Source organism: Aythya ferina (genome assembly GCF_964211825.1).
Source record: "Aythya ferina genome assembly, chromosome: 14".
NCBI classification, from domain to species: Eukaryota; Metazoa; Chordata; class Aves; order Anseriformes; family Anatidae; genus Aythya; species Aythya ferina.
The window spans coordinates 14,666,718-14,685,831 of NC_140312.1; the positions used below are offsets into that span (position 1 = coordinate 14,666,718).

The 19,114-nt window shown below is 33.7% G+C and overlaps 2 protein-coding genes across 3 annotated transcripts in view; one reads left to right on the top strand and one right to left on the bottom strand.

The window, feature by feature from the left end:
* Nucleotides 1–4,905, top strand: part of INSYN2B (inhibitory synaptic factor family member 2B) — a 42,072-nt gene extending 37,167 nt beyond the window's left edge. The window contains exon 4 of one of the 2 annotated variants that reach the window (XR_014697878.1): nt 1,523–1,560. Coding sequence is in view for 1 of the 2 variants with exons in the window: in XM_084535550.1 (XP_084391676.1) it covers nt 1,523–1,709 (187 nt within the window). In the remaining variant the exon portion in view is untranslated. Of the gene's footprint in view, nt 1–1,522 lie in introns of both variants that reach the window. The other variant, XM_084535550.1, reaches the window with a different exon arrangement.
* The window catches only part of DOCK2 (dedicator of cytokinesis 2), a 192,208-nt gene that overhangs the window by 109,572 nt on the left and 63,522 nt on the right, over nt 1–19,114 (bottom strand). The window contains exons 26-27 of the mRNA XM_084535549.1: nt 17,513–17,655; nt 8,546–8,641 (exon numbers count right to left, since the gene is read on the bottom strand). Of these exons, the coding sequence (XP_084391675.1) occupies nt 8,546–8,641; nt 17,513–17,655 (239 nt within the window). The remainder of the gene's footprint in view (nt 1–8,545; nt 8,642–17,512; nt 17,656–19,114) is intronic.

Here is a 19,114-nt window from a genome sequence, read left to right on the forward strand (position 1 = left end):
GGGTTATGTGAAGTGACTTGGGAATTGCATTCTAGACTCTATGACACATATTTGTATTATAATAAACAAATAAATATAGCAAATTAAAACAAGCAGTTATATCAGAATACAAGGACCAAGTATTAAATCGAGACCGAATTGATCTCTTGCCTCTAGAGACTTACCCCTCCAACATTAAATTTGAAACTTTGAAGAAGGGAAGAGAAAAGAAACATGAACAGAGGCACTCCTTAAGTATAAAAGGAGTACATCTCCAGTGTTCCTGATTTACGACTGAGGAGTACTAACTTGCAGTTTTAGCCCTAAGAGGATAAAATGGAAGACATGTCAAATTTGTTGTTTACATCACTTTCTTCTATACCTTATATTTATTATGTATTACTCTTTGTCCAAGAGATCCTTAGCCAATTCTGCTAAATTAGAATAATGATATTGCTTTGTTTGACAACTGAGTTACTTTATTTCATTAAAAAGAAAAAAAAAAAAAAAAAAAAAAAAACAGAAACAAACAAACAAAAAAACATTAATTGTAAGAGCAACAAGCTTCTAGTTAAATTTAACTTACAATTCAGCACTGTTTATACATTTAGATGCACATACACACACTTACAATTAATAGTGTGTTTTAAAAATATGCATGTTAACAAATTTTAGACATTTCTCCTACTCAGTACCCAAAGCAGGATCAGAGCCTACATGTGACATCCCAGCATTCCTCAGATAGTAATTTTTTCCTCAAAAAAATGCTTGTTTTATGGAAAAAAAAAAGCAAACAGCTTCTTCCTGCACTCCATTCCTCCTGCAAAAGCCTCCACTTCAGATAGTGCCAATACAAATCCCATTTACCTGACAAGAAAAGGTGTTTGAAATAAGGGATAGACATGCAGCATCGCTTCTTCTCATTTCTTTGTTTTTGCTTAACTGTACTGGTTGCATCAGACTCATAATTTTCCACACTGGTTCTTTTGAATCTTACCTTTATTTCTGTGCACAGAGTTACTCTTATCATCTTAGCTCTTATTTGACATCAATAAATTATGACATTTCATACAGAAAATGAGAGTTGCCTTCTACTATCTACTTCCCTGTTAACTCATACCACCTATCTCAAAGGCATGTCTTTTCTTTTTTGGTCCCAAGTGGAGAAAAACTTCTCACGTTCAGCAAGTTAATTATATGAGAGTTTTGAATTCATGCCAAATATATGAGTGAATTAGATCACAGAATCAAAATCTAACCATTGAATAAAATGCATTGAAAGGTCATCCAAGTACATTTCACTTCTTCTCCCTTGATTTTTGGCCCATTTTTTTTTCACAATGCTGGAGTTCTTATATCATGTAAAGAAAGGGAATTCCCTTAGAAAAGGTAAATAAATCAACTTATTTTCAAGGCTGCAACCTCTACTGCCTTTTAACCAGGCTCTGATATTGAATAATGCCAAGTTATTCTAACAAAGTAAGCACCTTTTCCACACATTTTTTAAAGAGGGAATTTCTCATCTCTCTTCATTTTCTTATAGCGTAGAATATGACTTCAGACAACAAGAAGGAAGATTTCATCAGATTTTGCAAAGACTGGAACATGAAGAGCAAAATCCAGCTTCAGCTTCACCTCAAAAACTATCATCTGATCATCCAGTTCCCGAGAAAAAGGAGTTAAGAAGAAAAACAAAAAAGGTGAAGAAAAAATGTTTCTGGTGGATTTGACTTCCTTACAGACCTTATATGGAAAAAATATTTTTATTTATTTATTTATTTTTACATTTCGAAAAGCACTAGAACAGAAGGAAGTTTGACAGCACACATCTGAAAACATGGCTTTATGAATTCACAACACTACAGAACATTTGTTTGATAAATAAGAACTGAATTTACTTATTAAACCATCTCGCTGAATAAAGACGCATGAAGAGACTATTTTTTGAAAAGGAATTGTAAGATTTTCTTTTTTTCCCCAATGACACTTTCATATGCTATAACAAAGACTTTTTTTTTTTTAAATAAGGTTTAAATTTCAACTTTAAAAAGACAATGTTAGTCAAACGTACAATCTTCATTTCCTATTTATAAGCAACATGAACTAAATGGAAAGAACTTTATGGATCTTTAAACAAACTGCATAATCAAGAGCAAGTACAGGGGAATTTACATTGTTCAAAAAAAAAAAAAAATCTTCTCCCCAAAGGGGATAATTATAGTCATTTCACATCCTCACTGACATGTATTTATTGTTTTGTCCTTTTATCGGTTCATTTTAAAGAGCAATCATTTAGAAGTTTGTCATTTAATAGACTTCTCTGGAAAGAATCTTAAAAACATACATTAAAAAAAAGGGGGAATACCTTACTAATTCTAGTCTTAATTCCCTTCTCAAAGGAGGTCTAATTAGATGCATTTAAATTTCAGGTATCGTCAAAGACAGAGAATTCAAAACATCCAAGGGCGACCTTTTCCAAAATTTGACCACCTCCACAATGAAAAAGTTTTCCCTAACATCTGATCAGAATTTGAAATGACTTGTAATTGTTATGTCTTGCCCTATCCCAACACACCTTTACTTCGGCAAGAATTAGACAGACTATAAGACCTTTCTCCTAAGCTTTCACTTCCTGAAGACTGAACAAACCCAATTTTTACAGCCTGTCTCCATGTGCCATACACTGCAGCACTGCAGCCCACAGTCTGGGCACCCTGGTGGTCTCCCTCTGGACCATGCTCCAGTATGTTCATGCTGTACAGCAACACTGACCCTGTGCCACTACACATTTAAGATCTATACCACTATATCAAAATATATATATTTTTTTTTTTTCCCCTCATTAAGAAGAGTAAATGAGTTCATACTGGCCTACAGAATACAAAATCAGTTATAAAAAATAATATTTAACAAAATAATCTGTACTGCATAAATTTTCTTAAAAGTTACTCCGGTTGATTAGTTCAAATGGTGCCATGATATTGCAAGAGTTGGACTTGATGATCCTTAAGGGTCCCTTCCAACTCAGGATATTCTATGATTCTATGATTCTATGATATTAAATACATTAACCCTTAGATCCTCATTTTTTAAAACAAAATGTATTTGTAATGTATTATTATACTTCTGTGTTCCACCAGTTCTTAGGGTTAGCTATACATCTGAAGACACCTTAAAAACAATTTTGTACTGATGTCAGAAAAGACCAGAAATGACAAAAACTGGTCACCATTTACAAGTCAGTAGGCTATGTTGCTGGTCTTAATTTCCCAAGGTTATAAAGGGTGACAGTTTTAAAAAACATGATACGTACAGTCAGTATGGAAATGACAGGTAGAAAATTATCATTACTTCAAAGGCTTTTAAGAAGAAAAGCTGTACATGAAATTTTACTAGCAACAAGTATGCCTTTAGTGAGCCAGGATAGCTCTTCAATAACAATTTGTGAATATAATAGAGATTAGAATTAAATTACATAAGAGCATGTCCTTACATCACACTCAAATACACATACTGCTTATGCTGGCATTCCAACAGCATTCCTATTTTGCATTAGTGTAATTGATGTACTGAAGGATCTATTAGTGTGCAAAGGTTTCTTGTGTATTAAAATATCATCTTAAGATGAATATCCTTCTGGGGCAAAGGCATAATAATAAGTAATACCAGCAGGAGTAATACTAACAAAATCAGTACTGTTTTTTTTCTGTAGTGAGCTAATTTTCAATAACATGTTACTGTATGAAACATCTTATTGTCTTTCTCCTTGCCAAATAATAAGCACCAAACAAAGCTCATTTTAAGCTGCCTGATTTTGTTTTGGCTTGCAGAAATATGAGGCCTTTAATAAAGGCATCAAGAAATCCAAATTAGTGAATTTAAACAAACCATGGTATTTTGGTTTGCTACATAACAAAAATCAATTCTTGTAGTCAGTAAAACTATAGAAGTATGAAAATATGCTATTTACTTTGAGAAAGTCTATCCAAAAAAAAGTTCTAGTAAGGCTCTAAGTCTTTCTTATGATCTGAACAAACATCAATACTTCTAAAAAACTGAAATATACTTATTTAAATGGTTACTACTATTTGTATTTTAGTGTCTGATCTTGGAATTCAGAACCGTACACAATTGTTAATCCTTAATGAAAAGAACGTGAACAGGACTCCTCCATCATCTGGCTTGCAGAAGCTCTGACTACCAGGAACAAAAAAATACAACTTAACCAAAAATGAAGTAAAAGTATGCCAGAAGTTACTCATACAACAGAATAAGTATCAAATTTTCACAATAAAACCAAACATACCAAATAAATTTTTATAGCCAGTCTTCTCCACAGTATGTTACAAAAACAGGCTTTCTATTTAAAATTTTGAAGACATTGGAGCAAAAGGCTATTTGTTACATTAAAAAGTAACAGTATAAGACATCAGCCACAGTATGTATCAGCCACTGTAAGAAGGTAAAATTGCTTAGTTGGTTTATGTTTTGTTTAAATTTAACATAGGTATGTTTGTCCTAGCCCCACAAAATATGTAAAAAATTATATATTCATAAGACATAACTGGAGCATCTAAACTATGTGAAAATGTAATGTCAATTTTTATTTAAAATATTTCAATAATGAATTATTAATTGATATACATAATAAAGTTAGATGCACACTACACAACTATATGATGTAAGGATTAGAAAACCAATTTAAATGGACAGATAATTAGCAAATAATGGTACCAGCTAAAATAATTTTTCTGAATTAGAAAATTATATTGCAATGCCTGAAACTCCTTAGCTCCCTAAGTAAGAATTAAATGTTAAAAAACACATATGAATGCTCTTAAAAACAGAACAACAACAACAAAAAAAAAACCACCACAGCTACTTGATAGCTCTTACACATAAAATGCTGTAGGCTTCTCTGAAAAACATGTACATAGGCTGACTCCATTAAAAAGGAATTTCAAATAAAGTAATTTCAGAATATGCTAACTTTCTTTAAAAGTACAGAATGTATGAAAAGAGTAATGATTGCTGTCATGTATCAGCAGGTCATACAAGGTTCACTGTAGCTCTTCTGAAAAAGCCACAATACTTAGCAATTATGCTATCTTAGATACAGATTATCTTCATAAAGAAATGTATATAAAATATAAATTGTATACATTTTTAAGTTATTTAGATTTTATTTTTCAATAAAATTAGATTTTTCTTAAGTTTCAGAAGTTGATTAACAACGAACAGTATTTAGATTACAATGGAAGTGAATAATTATTTATTCTTTAGAAAGGAAAAATAACTGTGAAATGAGTGAATGGTTCTTTCGTGAGATCATTCTGCAGTTTTTATGGTAGAGAAAGTTTCTCAATCTAAAAACTGAATAAAAAAAGTTTTTAGCTAGTCTATCTGGACACGATGAATTTTCCAGCCATGTCAACTCCTCAGAATGGTTCCTCTAGTCATTATTTCCCCAAATAGTATAGTTTTCGCAAGAGTGTCCTATCTAGAGTAGCTCTGGTTAACAGCTACAGGCTTTTCACTTTTTCCTTTTTTTTTTTTTTTTTTTGAAGAGATACTAATTTTCCCTCAAAATATTAGTTGTCCTTTATGTCCAGAAAGATAACTTCTAATCATGCCTATCACTGAAAAATAATAATTAAGAATCTCCACCTGGTGTCTTTACAGCAAAGTCATGATTTGTAGAATATTTTATACTGATACTGTCAAACAACTTTTCTATACAGAAAAGTCGTTCTACACAGAAAAGTTGTTTGACAGTATCAGTATAGTAAAGTCGTTTTCTACATCCTCTTGACCATGTTAAACTGACAACGTGAACAAAAGTCCAGTTTGGGAGTACCTAAGGAGACCTTTAAAAAGTGTACTGTGCATTTACAGTATTTTTGGTTACATAAACCAAATGGTACAGAAAACAACTAATTCCCTATTCTACATACTACTATACATTTTACTTGTATAATTACTGAAGTAGAACTTGACTGAAACACTATGTCTTTTAACAGCCTAAATCCTTGTAGAGACTCAGATCATGAAGAACTAATCTCACAACAATAATCTTGTCCTTCCTTATTACAAGTTTAGAAGCACTTCAAGAACAAACACTCGAGAGTTTTATTTATTTGTTTGTTTTACTAGTGGAAATAACCAAGACACTGTTAAGGCCTTTAGTTGCCAAACATCACAACGAAACCTTCAGCGGCATTTAAGTCTTCTCTGCCATAGCTACAGATAGCCAAATTACTTCGCCATTCCCACCAACTTCTCCTGAAGAGATCTTGTCCTTCTTAGCCTGACCCTTTCCAGTAATTACACCAACAAAGCTTGCAGCATGTTGTTACCAGCTGAGCACAAGGCAGAGTCTTCCCCTAGGTTCAAATGGCATTGTAGCAAGCAAAGATCAAGGCAAACTCTAAGCCAAAACCCCTTAACTCCCTGTCTGCTAACAACCTAGAAGATTATGAAAACCTTATCCCTGCCAGAAGACAGAACACTCAGGCAAATTGAATCCAGTACTCTAATCAGCTGCAGAGCATTTAAACTCCCAAAGAATCTGAGGTCTTGTAAACTGTAACCATTATTCTCAATATTAGCAAGATGGTATTGGCATTGTTTTTCACACAATAAGCGCTATTTTCAAATTGTGGAAAATTACACAGCAGAAAATTAAAACACTTGCAATATTCAGAAACACAGCAACAGATCAAAGAATCTGGAGCAGCCTTCTGTTCCCTAAGAGTTGTAGTCCAATTTGAAACATCACTCTGATCCATAAAACATCAGGTGCAAATTAATACTAAAACCAGAAGACTGACTGCAGCTATCCCACATCCCACCTTTATTTGCAGAGCTCATCATACTTTTAGCAACTTGAGCTCACCTAAGCATTCTGCAGAAAGCCACACTTCCTGACTGTTTCATTTAAGTTTTGCCATTTCAAGAGCTTTTAAAGCTTATGTGCAAAATTAAGAGACTGCACTAGAAGTACTACACAGAATATGACTTGAGCTTGTTTTGCTCATTTTTGTTTATGAATGTAGAAGAATAATTTGTGCATTACAATTTCTTCATATGTAAAACATTGTCGTGTTGAGAGGTCTTGCCTCAGCTCCAGAAAACTACTTGAAATTTTGCTTCAAAAAATCTCTAAAATGCCCAGTACACACATACACACAGATGATGAGCATTATTAACATTCAGACATCCAAATTTCAAAAGTCACGATTGATTTGATCTTTTTAAATAAAATATATGAACAAATCACAGGAGAAAAAACAACAACAACAGCAAAAAAACAGATTTAATCTGACTGTAAGCAGCTTGTTTCCTACTGTTTCATGACAATTAAGATACTTATTATAGGATAATGAGAAGTTTCATTTTACTTCCTCATCTACTATTCACAGTATCCAGAAATACTCCTTAGTAGATTGTTTATATCATCCATATAACTCTTATGACACTTTCTTTGTAAGTACAGAAAGCGTTTTCAAACACTGTAGATAACTGACAAGCTCATTGCGCCTTCATTCAAAACCTCTTCCAGTTATGACCACACATACTTACTAGAGAATTGCACACACACCAGAACAGAAGTCTGATGCACAGGTAATAATATTTCTGAAATTTTCAGATCTACTACTAGAATATTTGAAGCAACCACTGGCAAGACCATTCAAACCATTCAAATTCTCTTCTGAAGAATGAGGTTATTAGGAGGCTGATTATTTGGAGACAACCATGCTCTAACTGGATCAAAACTTATTTTAATTTTCCAGAACAAGGCAATACAGTACCCTTCCAAAGACATGCAATGTACTTCTTGTGGTTGAAACAATCAAATAAATGTTGTTCATGATTTTACAGAATAATGTAGTTCTCTAAGACTAAAAAATAATACACATTTTCTCTTAAGTGCATAGTCCGAAGGACAAGTTCCATAGTTCCTTCTGAACACAAATGACTTGCATTCTCAGAAAGAGTCCAAGTCAAGAGAAGAGTTTGTGAGATAGCATACTTAAATCTGAATAAATTGCAGAATCTGTCCTTGAATTCAACTTTTAAGCCACAGCATAACCACAAAAATCTTGGGCATGTGCTCGTTTCAAGCATATGCCCAGATATTTCCCCTGTGCGCATAAGGCATCAACTTCCTCCTACAGAAACAGCCAAGAATGGCAATCGTTCCACAAGCAACTCAAGCTCACCAAAAAAGTAAACGATGTGGAAAAACTAGAAGAAACAGAGCAACCAATTAGATTATTTACATAAAACAGCAATTAACTTTAGATGTAGGGGATTTTGTTTGCTTGCATTTTGTTTTTATTAGTTGTTGTTTTAAAAAGCACAAATCTCACTTGCTGTGTTCAACTAAACATTGAAAAACACTATGGCAGCACAGTTGAATGAAAAAAAAAAAAGAGTAAAGCTCTTAATTTTAAATCTATAAATGTGCACAAGCAAGGTCTCTGAAAATATTGTATTTGCATTTTTATAGGATAACGATGAAATGAGTTTCAAAGCACTAAAAATACTTTAAAATATTACTCACAATTAAGGGATCATCTCGTCTCATTGTAATAACAGTTCTGTTCACTGTGCGTAATAACTGTACCATTATTTCTTGAATATGGTGATAAGTTGATGCCTGTAAATGAAAAAAAGTATATTTTGTATTAAATCTATACCTCCTGTAAAAGACAAAAAAAAAATTGATTTCCATGTTGAAAACTGTTTAATTTAACCACCCTGTTGAAAGAACAATACTAATTCTTCTTGCTTGCACTGCTCAATTATTCCAGTAATTTCCACTTGGCAGACACCGGTAATAGTTCTATGCATCCCATACCTGTTTTTTGTTTCAGATCGACACTGCCCATCACTTAGTCAAGGAACTTGTTTCTTTTCCCAATAAGTAGACTATAATTTAATAGCAACACACTGGCAGCAGATGATTGAGGTGAATTGAATCACAGCTCTCCACATCTGTCAGTGGTCCTCGGCATTGTTTGGACATGAAAAATATTCTTAGCTTAAGGTCAGAAAGTATGTAATTATTAGTGGAAAATGTTATCTTCACTTCACTTTGCAGCTCTGTGAGGACAGAAAGTGGTCTGCTCTTTGTCCCCACTGCCAAATTACTGGTTTAGTTGAGTCAACTGAGAGTACATTAGAGACCCATCAGGTGTCAGCACCATGGTGTGAGTGAACTTTGAAGCCCAATGGCAAATAATCACCGACTTGGTTCAAATGATCAGTACTACCCACATGTTGCTTGGAAAAGGATATTAGGTGATTTACTTTAAAACATTGAGTAAGGGAGTACAGCCTTATACCTACCAACTTCACTGTGCTTACTCTGCTCACTAGACAACTTTAGAAATTAGCATGTGATATAACTGAGGAAAGAAAAGCTCTAAAGAAATTTCTGCTCAGACGAATAAAAAGTTAGTATACACCAAACAAGGCGCCTCTTTTAACATCATGTGTAGCCCAGATGGACAGCCACAGACACCATTGGGGTACAATATGTAAAGTGTCTGAGCTCCAATACCACCCCAGAAGAAGCTGCTTCTGAATTCATGCAATATGACTTTCCTCATACCTGGAAGTAAGACTAAATGGGGACAGTGTGTCCTTTCACTTATATTGTATATTGTATTTTGTGTCCTTTCACTGTGACACATTCAAGCCTGTCACAGCATTTAAAAAGTTTCTAGATAGTACCTACAATGTATTCACATAAAAAAAAAAAAGTATTATATCATACAGTATGCTGGGGCTATGTATTTTAAAACACTGGAAATATCAGAGTGAAATTAAAACCTGCAGTGTATTTCTCCACAAATCAACTCTAAAAATTAATCAAACATTGTTCTGGTTTCTGTTGCCTTTAATATTATTATTTACCAGAAGAAAAAAAAAAAAAAAAAAGAGATAAAATTGCATTTTTGCCCAGTAAAACATAGCTGCTGGCTGTTAGAGAAAAGAAATGTGTATATATATATATATATATATATATACATAAAAGACTTTGGTTGATATATATATATAGAGAGAGAGAGAGACTTTATATATAAACTTTTTTATATATATATATATATATATATCAACCGAAGTCTTTTATCCTCCGTGTTGCACAAAAATGGTCTTGGTCATCTCAGAGTCTTGGGCTCATGAGTAATTAGATACTATCAGGTATAAAACCAAGTTATTTACAGTGTTTCCAACATGAAACTACCTTCTTTTTCTATAAGATCTCACATTGAGCTGTCCCACACTGATCTCGTATAGTTATGTATTACATACACTAAAACAGGAACCAGCATATGTCAACAGATTTTGAAAATGAAGTAGGAGGGTGCTAGGAGCCACAATATTATTTCAAGACAAGCATCTACAACATGCAGTGAGCTCTAACTTAAAATTCACTGAAGCAACATAGCTTAGTCCTCCTGATGAAATGTATCAGCACAATTGATCTCTAAATAGCAAAAGGAAAATCCAGTCTTGAGGCTGGGTTATTGAACAGTTGGAAGCCCTTGGCATCAGAGTATCTTCAAAAGCATTTCACTATTTCACTTTTTGGATTTATTTTTTTTTATACAGTTAAAAAGCAGTTTGAAATATTCTCTGTATAACAGTACAAGTTGTATTGGACTAACATGCCACACAAGCTACTTTTACCATCTCAAGTATTTCTGTTTCTGAAGACTGTATTAATGCATTACAAATGCATTTAGCTGGATCACAGATTCTTCACTACCATTTCACATTATGACGATGCAACTGAGAATTAGGGGCAGAGCATAAAGGACAAGAAAAATGAAGGATATCAACTCACGAGAAGCTGGAAAAAGGAAAAAAGCAGACAGACCATAACAAGAGTGAGGAAGAAAAGAAAAAAAAAAAAAAAAAAAGAAAAAAGAAAAAACAGGAAAGAAAAATGCCACCAAGGTGCATGAAATAGTGTAATTTCTTGGACGGGGAAACATATAGATAAGGTTTGACCTTACCCCTGCCTTTAGAGCCTAAACACCACCACCTCATCAAATCCTGCTCTTCCACTGGAAACGTTAATGAAAACTACTGAAAAAAATACCCTATTCCAATCGAGTATGGTCATTATCAGAATTTAGACGTTGTCTACTTAACAAATATAACTTACACTTAGTGAGAAAAATGGAGGAAATTAGCAAAAAAATGGAGGAAACAGCCAACTTTAGTACACAGACATGGAGATGTTTGAGAGCTGTGCAGTGAAAACCATTTTCTTGCTACAAGTACTTGCTGTTTTCAGTGATATTTCATGTTTCTGTCAACAGCATCCTGTTTGTTCTTTGAACTTGAATGCTTTCCATACTCGCTAGCACTGTTGTGATATAAAACATAATTTCCAGGAAATAATTAGGATGTGTTTAACTACACTCTGAATAAGTTTCTGACGCATCATCAAAGCCTACTCCTGATGAATGCAGTTTTACTTACGAAGGTCTAAACAGTTTTTCTGTTTTGTTTTCAAACCTTTTTGTTGTACATTTTTCTTGAACTCTAACAATAATGACAGATTTTGTGTACTTCACTCCAAAAGCAGTTTGCCACCCTTTCTTTCAGTATTGTATTTATTAAATAATTCCAAGGTTTGCTTTGAAGTGTAGAACATTTGTTACCCTTGTGCATGGGGGTACCAGTTAAAAGTTAGCATATTGTTTCAAATGTTCTCAATGGTTGAAGAAAGGCATCCTAGTACAGCGGGAGATGGGGGGGGGGGGGGGGGGGCTATGGCTCGTCACCTGTCATAAAACGTATAACAGTAGAGGAAAGGCGAAGCAACCTGGAGTACAACACAGGTTTATATAATTATACACCCTGCACCTGCATGTTTGTTTCCTAAATCAATTGGAAGCCTGCTAAAAATGAAGACATAATGTTAAGACCATATATAACTCAACCTAACTCCTGTACAGTAGTCATCAGGAGCTGCAGGAGGAACCACATCAATCTAGAGGCTCACTCCTCTTGTGAAGCATTCCTTGCTAATGCAGACATCACCTTAATAGCCTACACAGCCAAGTGGCTGGCTGAATATTATCAGTACATAAAAAATATTAATAAAATAAAAATGCAGGCTTGCAAAAATCCTAACTTAAACCACAGCACCTTTTCATGTAAAAAAAAAAATAACTTCAATGCAAAGATTTTATAATCTAGCTTCACTTTCTTCCACATTTCAGCATATGCTGTACCATTACTATTAATAATAATTCAGAACATTACATAATGGTTTTAACATTTAGCCTTGACTCCATTGTTAAAGATAAGTTCTATTCTGAATTCAGAAGTAGTGTATCACATACCTTTCCTGGAAAGAAAATACAACATATGCTCAAGCATGCATAAGTCTTTGAATTTTCAGAGAAATGTAAGGACATAAATTAGAATGGTTTCTTTTTGAAACAGAGTATGCCTTTCCTCTTGATCATCTAAGAAACAATTAAGGATTCAATATTGACATTTCATATATTGCCTAAGTGCAAGATTTCAGCTTTTATTTTAACTAAGATTTTCTAGTTTGAGAAGACAGTTTAGTAACTCACTATAGACAACGTGTTTCCACAGATCAGATTTCACTTCACATGGGTGACATACTTTCCAGGGAAACCTGGAAAACTCACCATTTGACTGCAGTCTATTTGGTTAAATCCAAATTCAGAAGCCAAATTAACATACTTGTACCATACATAAATGTTGCTTTAGAAAACAAGAATTGTATTATTCCATTTAATGGTCATCAAAAACGTGCTTGACTTATGTGTTGAAAAGGATTTGCTGAGTGCCCAAGGAATAAAACAGTCAAAGCTCATTCAGGTTATTCCAGGCAGCAGCAGGAAGTTTTCTTACAGAGTTCAACTACCTTCAGATGCATTGATAGGATGGGTGATGGTACACTCAAGTTGGTTAATAGAAAATCCAAACCAAACAAAATCTCACTTTCTAAAAACATCTGTGCAGGGTAATAACAGTTATTGTTGGAAATAACTTTCATGTTCTATTTAAACTTCCACAGGGTGGGACAAAAATTAGAACAAGTCTGTTGTCTCAGAGTCAACTGTGTACCTTAGAGTGCAATAGAGATATCAGTTATTTGGACAGGGAAAAAAATGAACTAACTGAGCAACTCCTCCAGAATTATAAAACTAAACAATCTCTGCTTGAGACACCCACTTGAGTTCTCTCTTTGGTCAATTTGTTTCAGCTGTACCAGCTGCGTCCCCTCCCAAACTGTTGCCCAACCCTAACCTACTCTCCCTTACAATAATGACAAACAGAGAAGGCCTTAACACTGTGCAAGCACTATTAAAGAAAAAAACAACAATGAAAATTTTAGTTATCAACACTGTTTTGGTATCAAATCTAAAACATAGTGCATCATATGAGCTGTCATAAAGAAAATGAACTCTACCCCAGCCAGACCCTATGTACTGTCTTAAGCATCCAGTTCTGTGACGTCTATACAATTCTGAGGTGTTTCCAGACTTGTTTGCTAAAATAATCAACAGCTTAAAATGCAGCTGACAATTACTGACTTTGTGAACAAAATAGGAAACGATTATGCATCTCACTTCAACCTGTAGCCTCAACCAAGATTTTACCTCAGATTCCAAGAGAAGTTTACATTTAATCATGTAATCATTAAAAAAAAAATAAGGTTCTGATGCAGTAAATATTAAACTATAGGATACATGTCAGATTAAAGACAAAGTCACCTTTTGAAAGACTGTCAGACTGCACACATTGAAGTTGTTGGAAAGGAGGAAAATACACTATTTTAATTAAATTAGAAGCAAGAAGTCACAGATTTCACCATGATCTTTAGCAGTGGTTCATGTCCTGCAGTTCTGAGCCACAACTGTATTTTACAGGTGATGAAAGCACTTGCACACTGAAGCTATGAAGCTGATTTTAGAAATGATTCAGTCAAAACAATGTCATCTATGTCCAAAAACTGTTTACTATAGAGACAATTGAAAACCAAACTTAAGTATCTCACCCAGATCCCTAACACTGTCTATTCAGAAAAATATAGATCTTACCATAAACCAATGTTCTTAAAAATGCACTTGTTACCCACAAAACCCAGCAGCTAGACAGCTGATGAGAACAGTGTTTGAAGATAAGGACCTAACAATTCCAACTGACCCATTCCCCTAACTACACAGGGCAAAACAGGAGAGCAGAGCTGCTAATATCACAGAACCCTTAACAAGGGGAAATATATGTTTAAAAACTTATATCAAGTCTAAAGAGCATGTCAAAATATAGATTTTGACTACACAGAACTACTGTGGCTTCTTTGAGACCTTTGTCTGTCTTCTGCTTCTGGTGATTTTCACATTATAAAGATGTTTCCTTCCTTTAGTCATTTTTTTTCCTCCTTCAGATAAGATACCTCAAAATTCTTTTTTATTATATTTTATTTTTTAAATAAAGACAAGTGTTCACCACAGCTTAAGAAAATCATGATCTGTGGATTCTGTCAAGGAAAGGAAAAAGTGCTACTAATAGTCACCCATTTCCTGTTGTAGTTACAAAAAAGCAGTCTCATACTTGGTGACAGTTACCTAAACTCATTCTAACATCCTTGCTGCCTCTGATCAGTAATTACATTGCCAGAAGGCAAGCCAGAGTATGTATTTTCCTCAGCAGAAGAATCTGATTCTTTTGTTGATTTCCCAGCTGTTCTACAATGTTTCTTATAAACTTGAACACAATTCCTCCAGAGGGGTTGTCATATGCTGTTAATACTATTAGATTTAAACCCATTCCAAGAGTCTTTTCTCCTTATATTAGAAATTCACGATTATTTATTGCAAACTCAGTCTGTACATAACTTCCACCCAAACATCTCACAGAACATCTCCAGTTATATAGGCTACCTTCCTTAAAAGAAGTGATTGAAGAAATGTGTAAATTTATTTATTTTAAAGATACATACTTCAATTTTGTCATAATAGCTGCAAATTTAGTGACGTTGCCTAAAAAGCTGTTGTTTGTCATAATGCAACAAGCTTGCATGGCTACCTCCTTGAATAGAAATAAAAGGACAGTACTCATATTATGCTTTTAAACAACATCATTCTATACAAATAATTATATAAATTTAATTGGACTGGAGTCCAAATATGTACAATTAGCCACAAAACCTCTGTTGCCCATCTGCTTAAGCATATGTATCATATTGATGGGTTAAAAAAAAAAAATCAACAAAGGAACTATTAGTAAAGTTAATATTCTCCCCAATAACAAAAGTGTATTTGATTTTAAATGCAGCTAAGCATCTGTCTAATATCAAGGGAGAATATCAGCAAGAAAAAAAAGTAAGAGCTTTCAGAAGTTCTCAGCAGTATCACACTAACAAAGCAGTTTTTAACTAAAATGATCACAAATAAAAAATGAATATTTTTCTAATTTTTTTTTTTTAAATCCTCGAGGCATACGCTGCTTAATTCATTCATGCAATTGTCGTAAACCAGAAGTAACAAACCTCTCAAACACAGAATTTACTAAAACACTTTCTTCCATTCAATCATCTTTGCACTTCATTTACAAGTTATTCCTAAATTAATGGATACAGGAAATATACCAATACAGAGGTAGATCATCTTCCATGCCTTAAACTTTATGACTTTATTATTTTTGAGGATAATATATCACTTAAAGTATTTTAAAGTGTATATCTACATTTAAGTGACATTTTTTCCAAGAATTACTGTTAGCAAGCATACTACTAACTGGCTTTGTGCCAACAGCAACAAACTCAGAAAAAAAAGAACAAGACAGAGGTTGAAAGGGGTGGTTTTTGCTAAATGAACTAATAAAATGAGATGCTTTAAAAAAAATGCTTTTTTTTTTTTTAAATATCAACATTTTCAAATACTTCCTCTGAGGAAAACAGCTGATCGCATTTCTACATCATTCGGGATATCTCAATTCATACTCTTGGAAATTACTCTTCAAAATGCACCAGACTGCATACGTGCATACTCATGGAATCGTAGAATGAATTGGGTTGGAATGGACCTTAAAGATTATCTAATTCCAACCCCCTGCCATGGGCAAGGACACCTAAGTCAGATTGCTCAAATACCGAGGAACAAGAGTTAGGCTTCTTCATACTGTTCTGCATTCAGCAATTATTGTTCACTCAAGCAACCGGGAACTACAAACCAGACTTTCAATAGGAGGTAACAAGTCTTTGATATGTCAGCCACTTTTACTACAGACATATGGAATTAAAATTAATGTATGTGGTACACATGCAGTGAGCACAAATCTATCTCACTTTGTGGCTGTGTTTTACCTGTTCAAGCATAAGGTAAATAACTGGTTTACTTTACATTATAGCCCAATAAACTTAAAACTTCACACTCTACCCTATCGTACTTTCACCTCTTTTGAATTCCATTTGAAATCCAAGCTTTCCAATACCTCTCAAAAATCACCTCATATCAATCCATCCTATGGTACTTAAATGAAAAACAAAAAGTTCATAATATACACTATAAGACCACTCTGTCCAGATTTTCCTGCACAGACAAGCCTCTTGTTATGAATACCCCAAAAATTATGAAATCACGAAGCATGTTGTAATGATTTCATTACTAGAAAATGACCCAAGGATCCACAGTGAACACCAGACTAAAAAGACAACTTGCCTTTATCCAAGGCCTGTAAAATTTGGAGATGTATCAGAAAAGTATAGCTCGGGATAAAACAAGCACCTGTTCAAGGGAAGAATTACAGCTTTCCTAATGCAGTTATGAGCTCTTCCTAGAAGAAATTCCTCAAATGATGGTGAAACTTGATTGAATAACCTACTACCCATTAAAAGGCTGGGGACTAAAAAGTCAATGAGATATTCACTCAAATGAGGACAGTAACCACCCAGACCATGATTTCTAAATTGCTCCAAATTACAGGTGCCCAAGTGATAAATGACAGTCTCAAAATGTACAGTAATGTTCTCAGCGCATGTTGCTGAAAGCAGAAAGCATAAGCTACAGTATTTGTGCATTAAAAATGATACCTTTCAGAAACTGAAGATTTTCATAAAATGGTATTAAATTTGAAAATTATTCCAAATACTTAGAAACACATTCTAATTAATTTCAGTAGTTACAACATAGAACTTCAGTGGTCAAAACTAGCCAGAAACTCTGTTAGGATAAAATCAATGCCACCTTAGCACTTTTAATAACACTATGGTGATTTGCAGCAGCTGACTTTCTAAGGAACATAAAACTGAGAAATAAAAGAAAGACACAGCACAGATTTCAGCATTTCACCTTTAAAACATCAACTGCTCTAAATAAAGTTTATGAAAAATAAGAAAAAAGTTCAATTTGACACTAACTCATATTAAAAATTTAAATGAGATTCATCAGCATCAATAATTTATTACTTAATCAGCTCAGGCTTACTACAGACTTGGGCCATCTACATCATCATCAATACTTACAGGGTCTTGACAGCTCAGAACCTCCAAGATACTGTTGAGTAATTCAACACAGTACTTCTTCTCTTGGACCTGCTGATCATCTTTCTGTTCCAGTAATTCCTTCAGCTCTTTGGTAATCACAGGAAGCAGAATGTCCCTACATTCTGAAAGAAAAAAAAAATGTCTTAAGAGCAAATATGCATGAAACACTATTTGCAAGTAAATACTACTTCAAACAGTGAAACATAACACCCTTTAAAACAGCTACAGTCTCTTCCAATGTGGAATTGATTTTGCAATCATGCCTCATGGATACTCATAAATTATTACTGTGTAATATTTTTGTAAGTCTACAGTATTTCTCATATATATATAATAACTAAAAATAAAAATAAAAATCAACTCCCTGAAAAAAAAAATGTTTCAGCTAAATACTGAGTGCTGTTTAATTTGTCTCAAACACCTAGGGAAAAAATATTCAATTTACACACAAAGCATCTAGAAATACTCCCTGTTTAAATAATGAAAGGATTTTAATGTAAGAAGAAATACTCTTAGAAGTAATATTTATAATATTGTAATATTCTATTGTAAACAACAGAATTTTTCTACTTGCATTGTTTTGAAACATACTTTCTAAGAACATATACAAAAATGCAGACAGGAAAAGGACACTAATGAAAACCTTTCAGGCCTCAGACGAGTGAGAGCTACGCATATATCCATTCTCGATTAAATCTAAGGAAGGTGACAGAAACTATAATAAATTACATTAGGGTCTCGCATACACATTGACATTTTGGGACAGAGGTGCTTTCTGAAATGCTCTAGGGATAAGATGCACAAATTTGAAATAACTTCAGTGAAGGTACTGACTAAATAGGGATAAAAGGTACAAAAGTTGTGTTTTTTTTGTTTGTTTGTTTTTGTTTTTTGTTTTTTCCTAATTTATTGACACATCACGGAGTGATTTAAGTAGCAACTTACTTGTACAATGCTACATAAACAGAGTACAGTGCCACATTGTGAATAATACTAAGCACATGCTTCAAAGACTTAATATATTAAAATAACCTGGGAAGAAAACGGGAGTAAATGTAGATTCAAAGGTTCTACCTCAGAATAAAAGAAATTTGCAGCAGTCTATAAGACACTAAAGAAACATTCTACTAACTGGAAGAGAGATGAAGTTCTTACTTGTTTCACTTGAGTGAATTCTTATTGCTTATAATTACGCCTGTTGTAAGCATTAACTCTTTTGAAATATATTTATATCATCATTTGGATACTATTTTCTGTCAATAAGAGATCTCAGTGTTTCTGAAAAAATAATTGAACATAACTAGAAAATTCAGTTTTTACAAGCAAAAATGAAAATGGGACTTTTTTTTCCTTTTAAGACTTATTTAGAAAACCTTTACCTGTATATAAACTATTCGAACTCAGTGATAAACCCAGTGTGAACCACAGCAAAACTATACTATGTGATCTAAAACCAAGCCAGGGACTAGGAATCCCCCCAGTAAGGCTACTAATACCAGATGGCAGGAGGGGAAGAAAGTAAAGGATGAGAAGAATGGGAAGATTATAAATTCCTGAATTTTACAGATGAAGCAAGAGAGG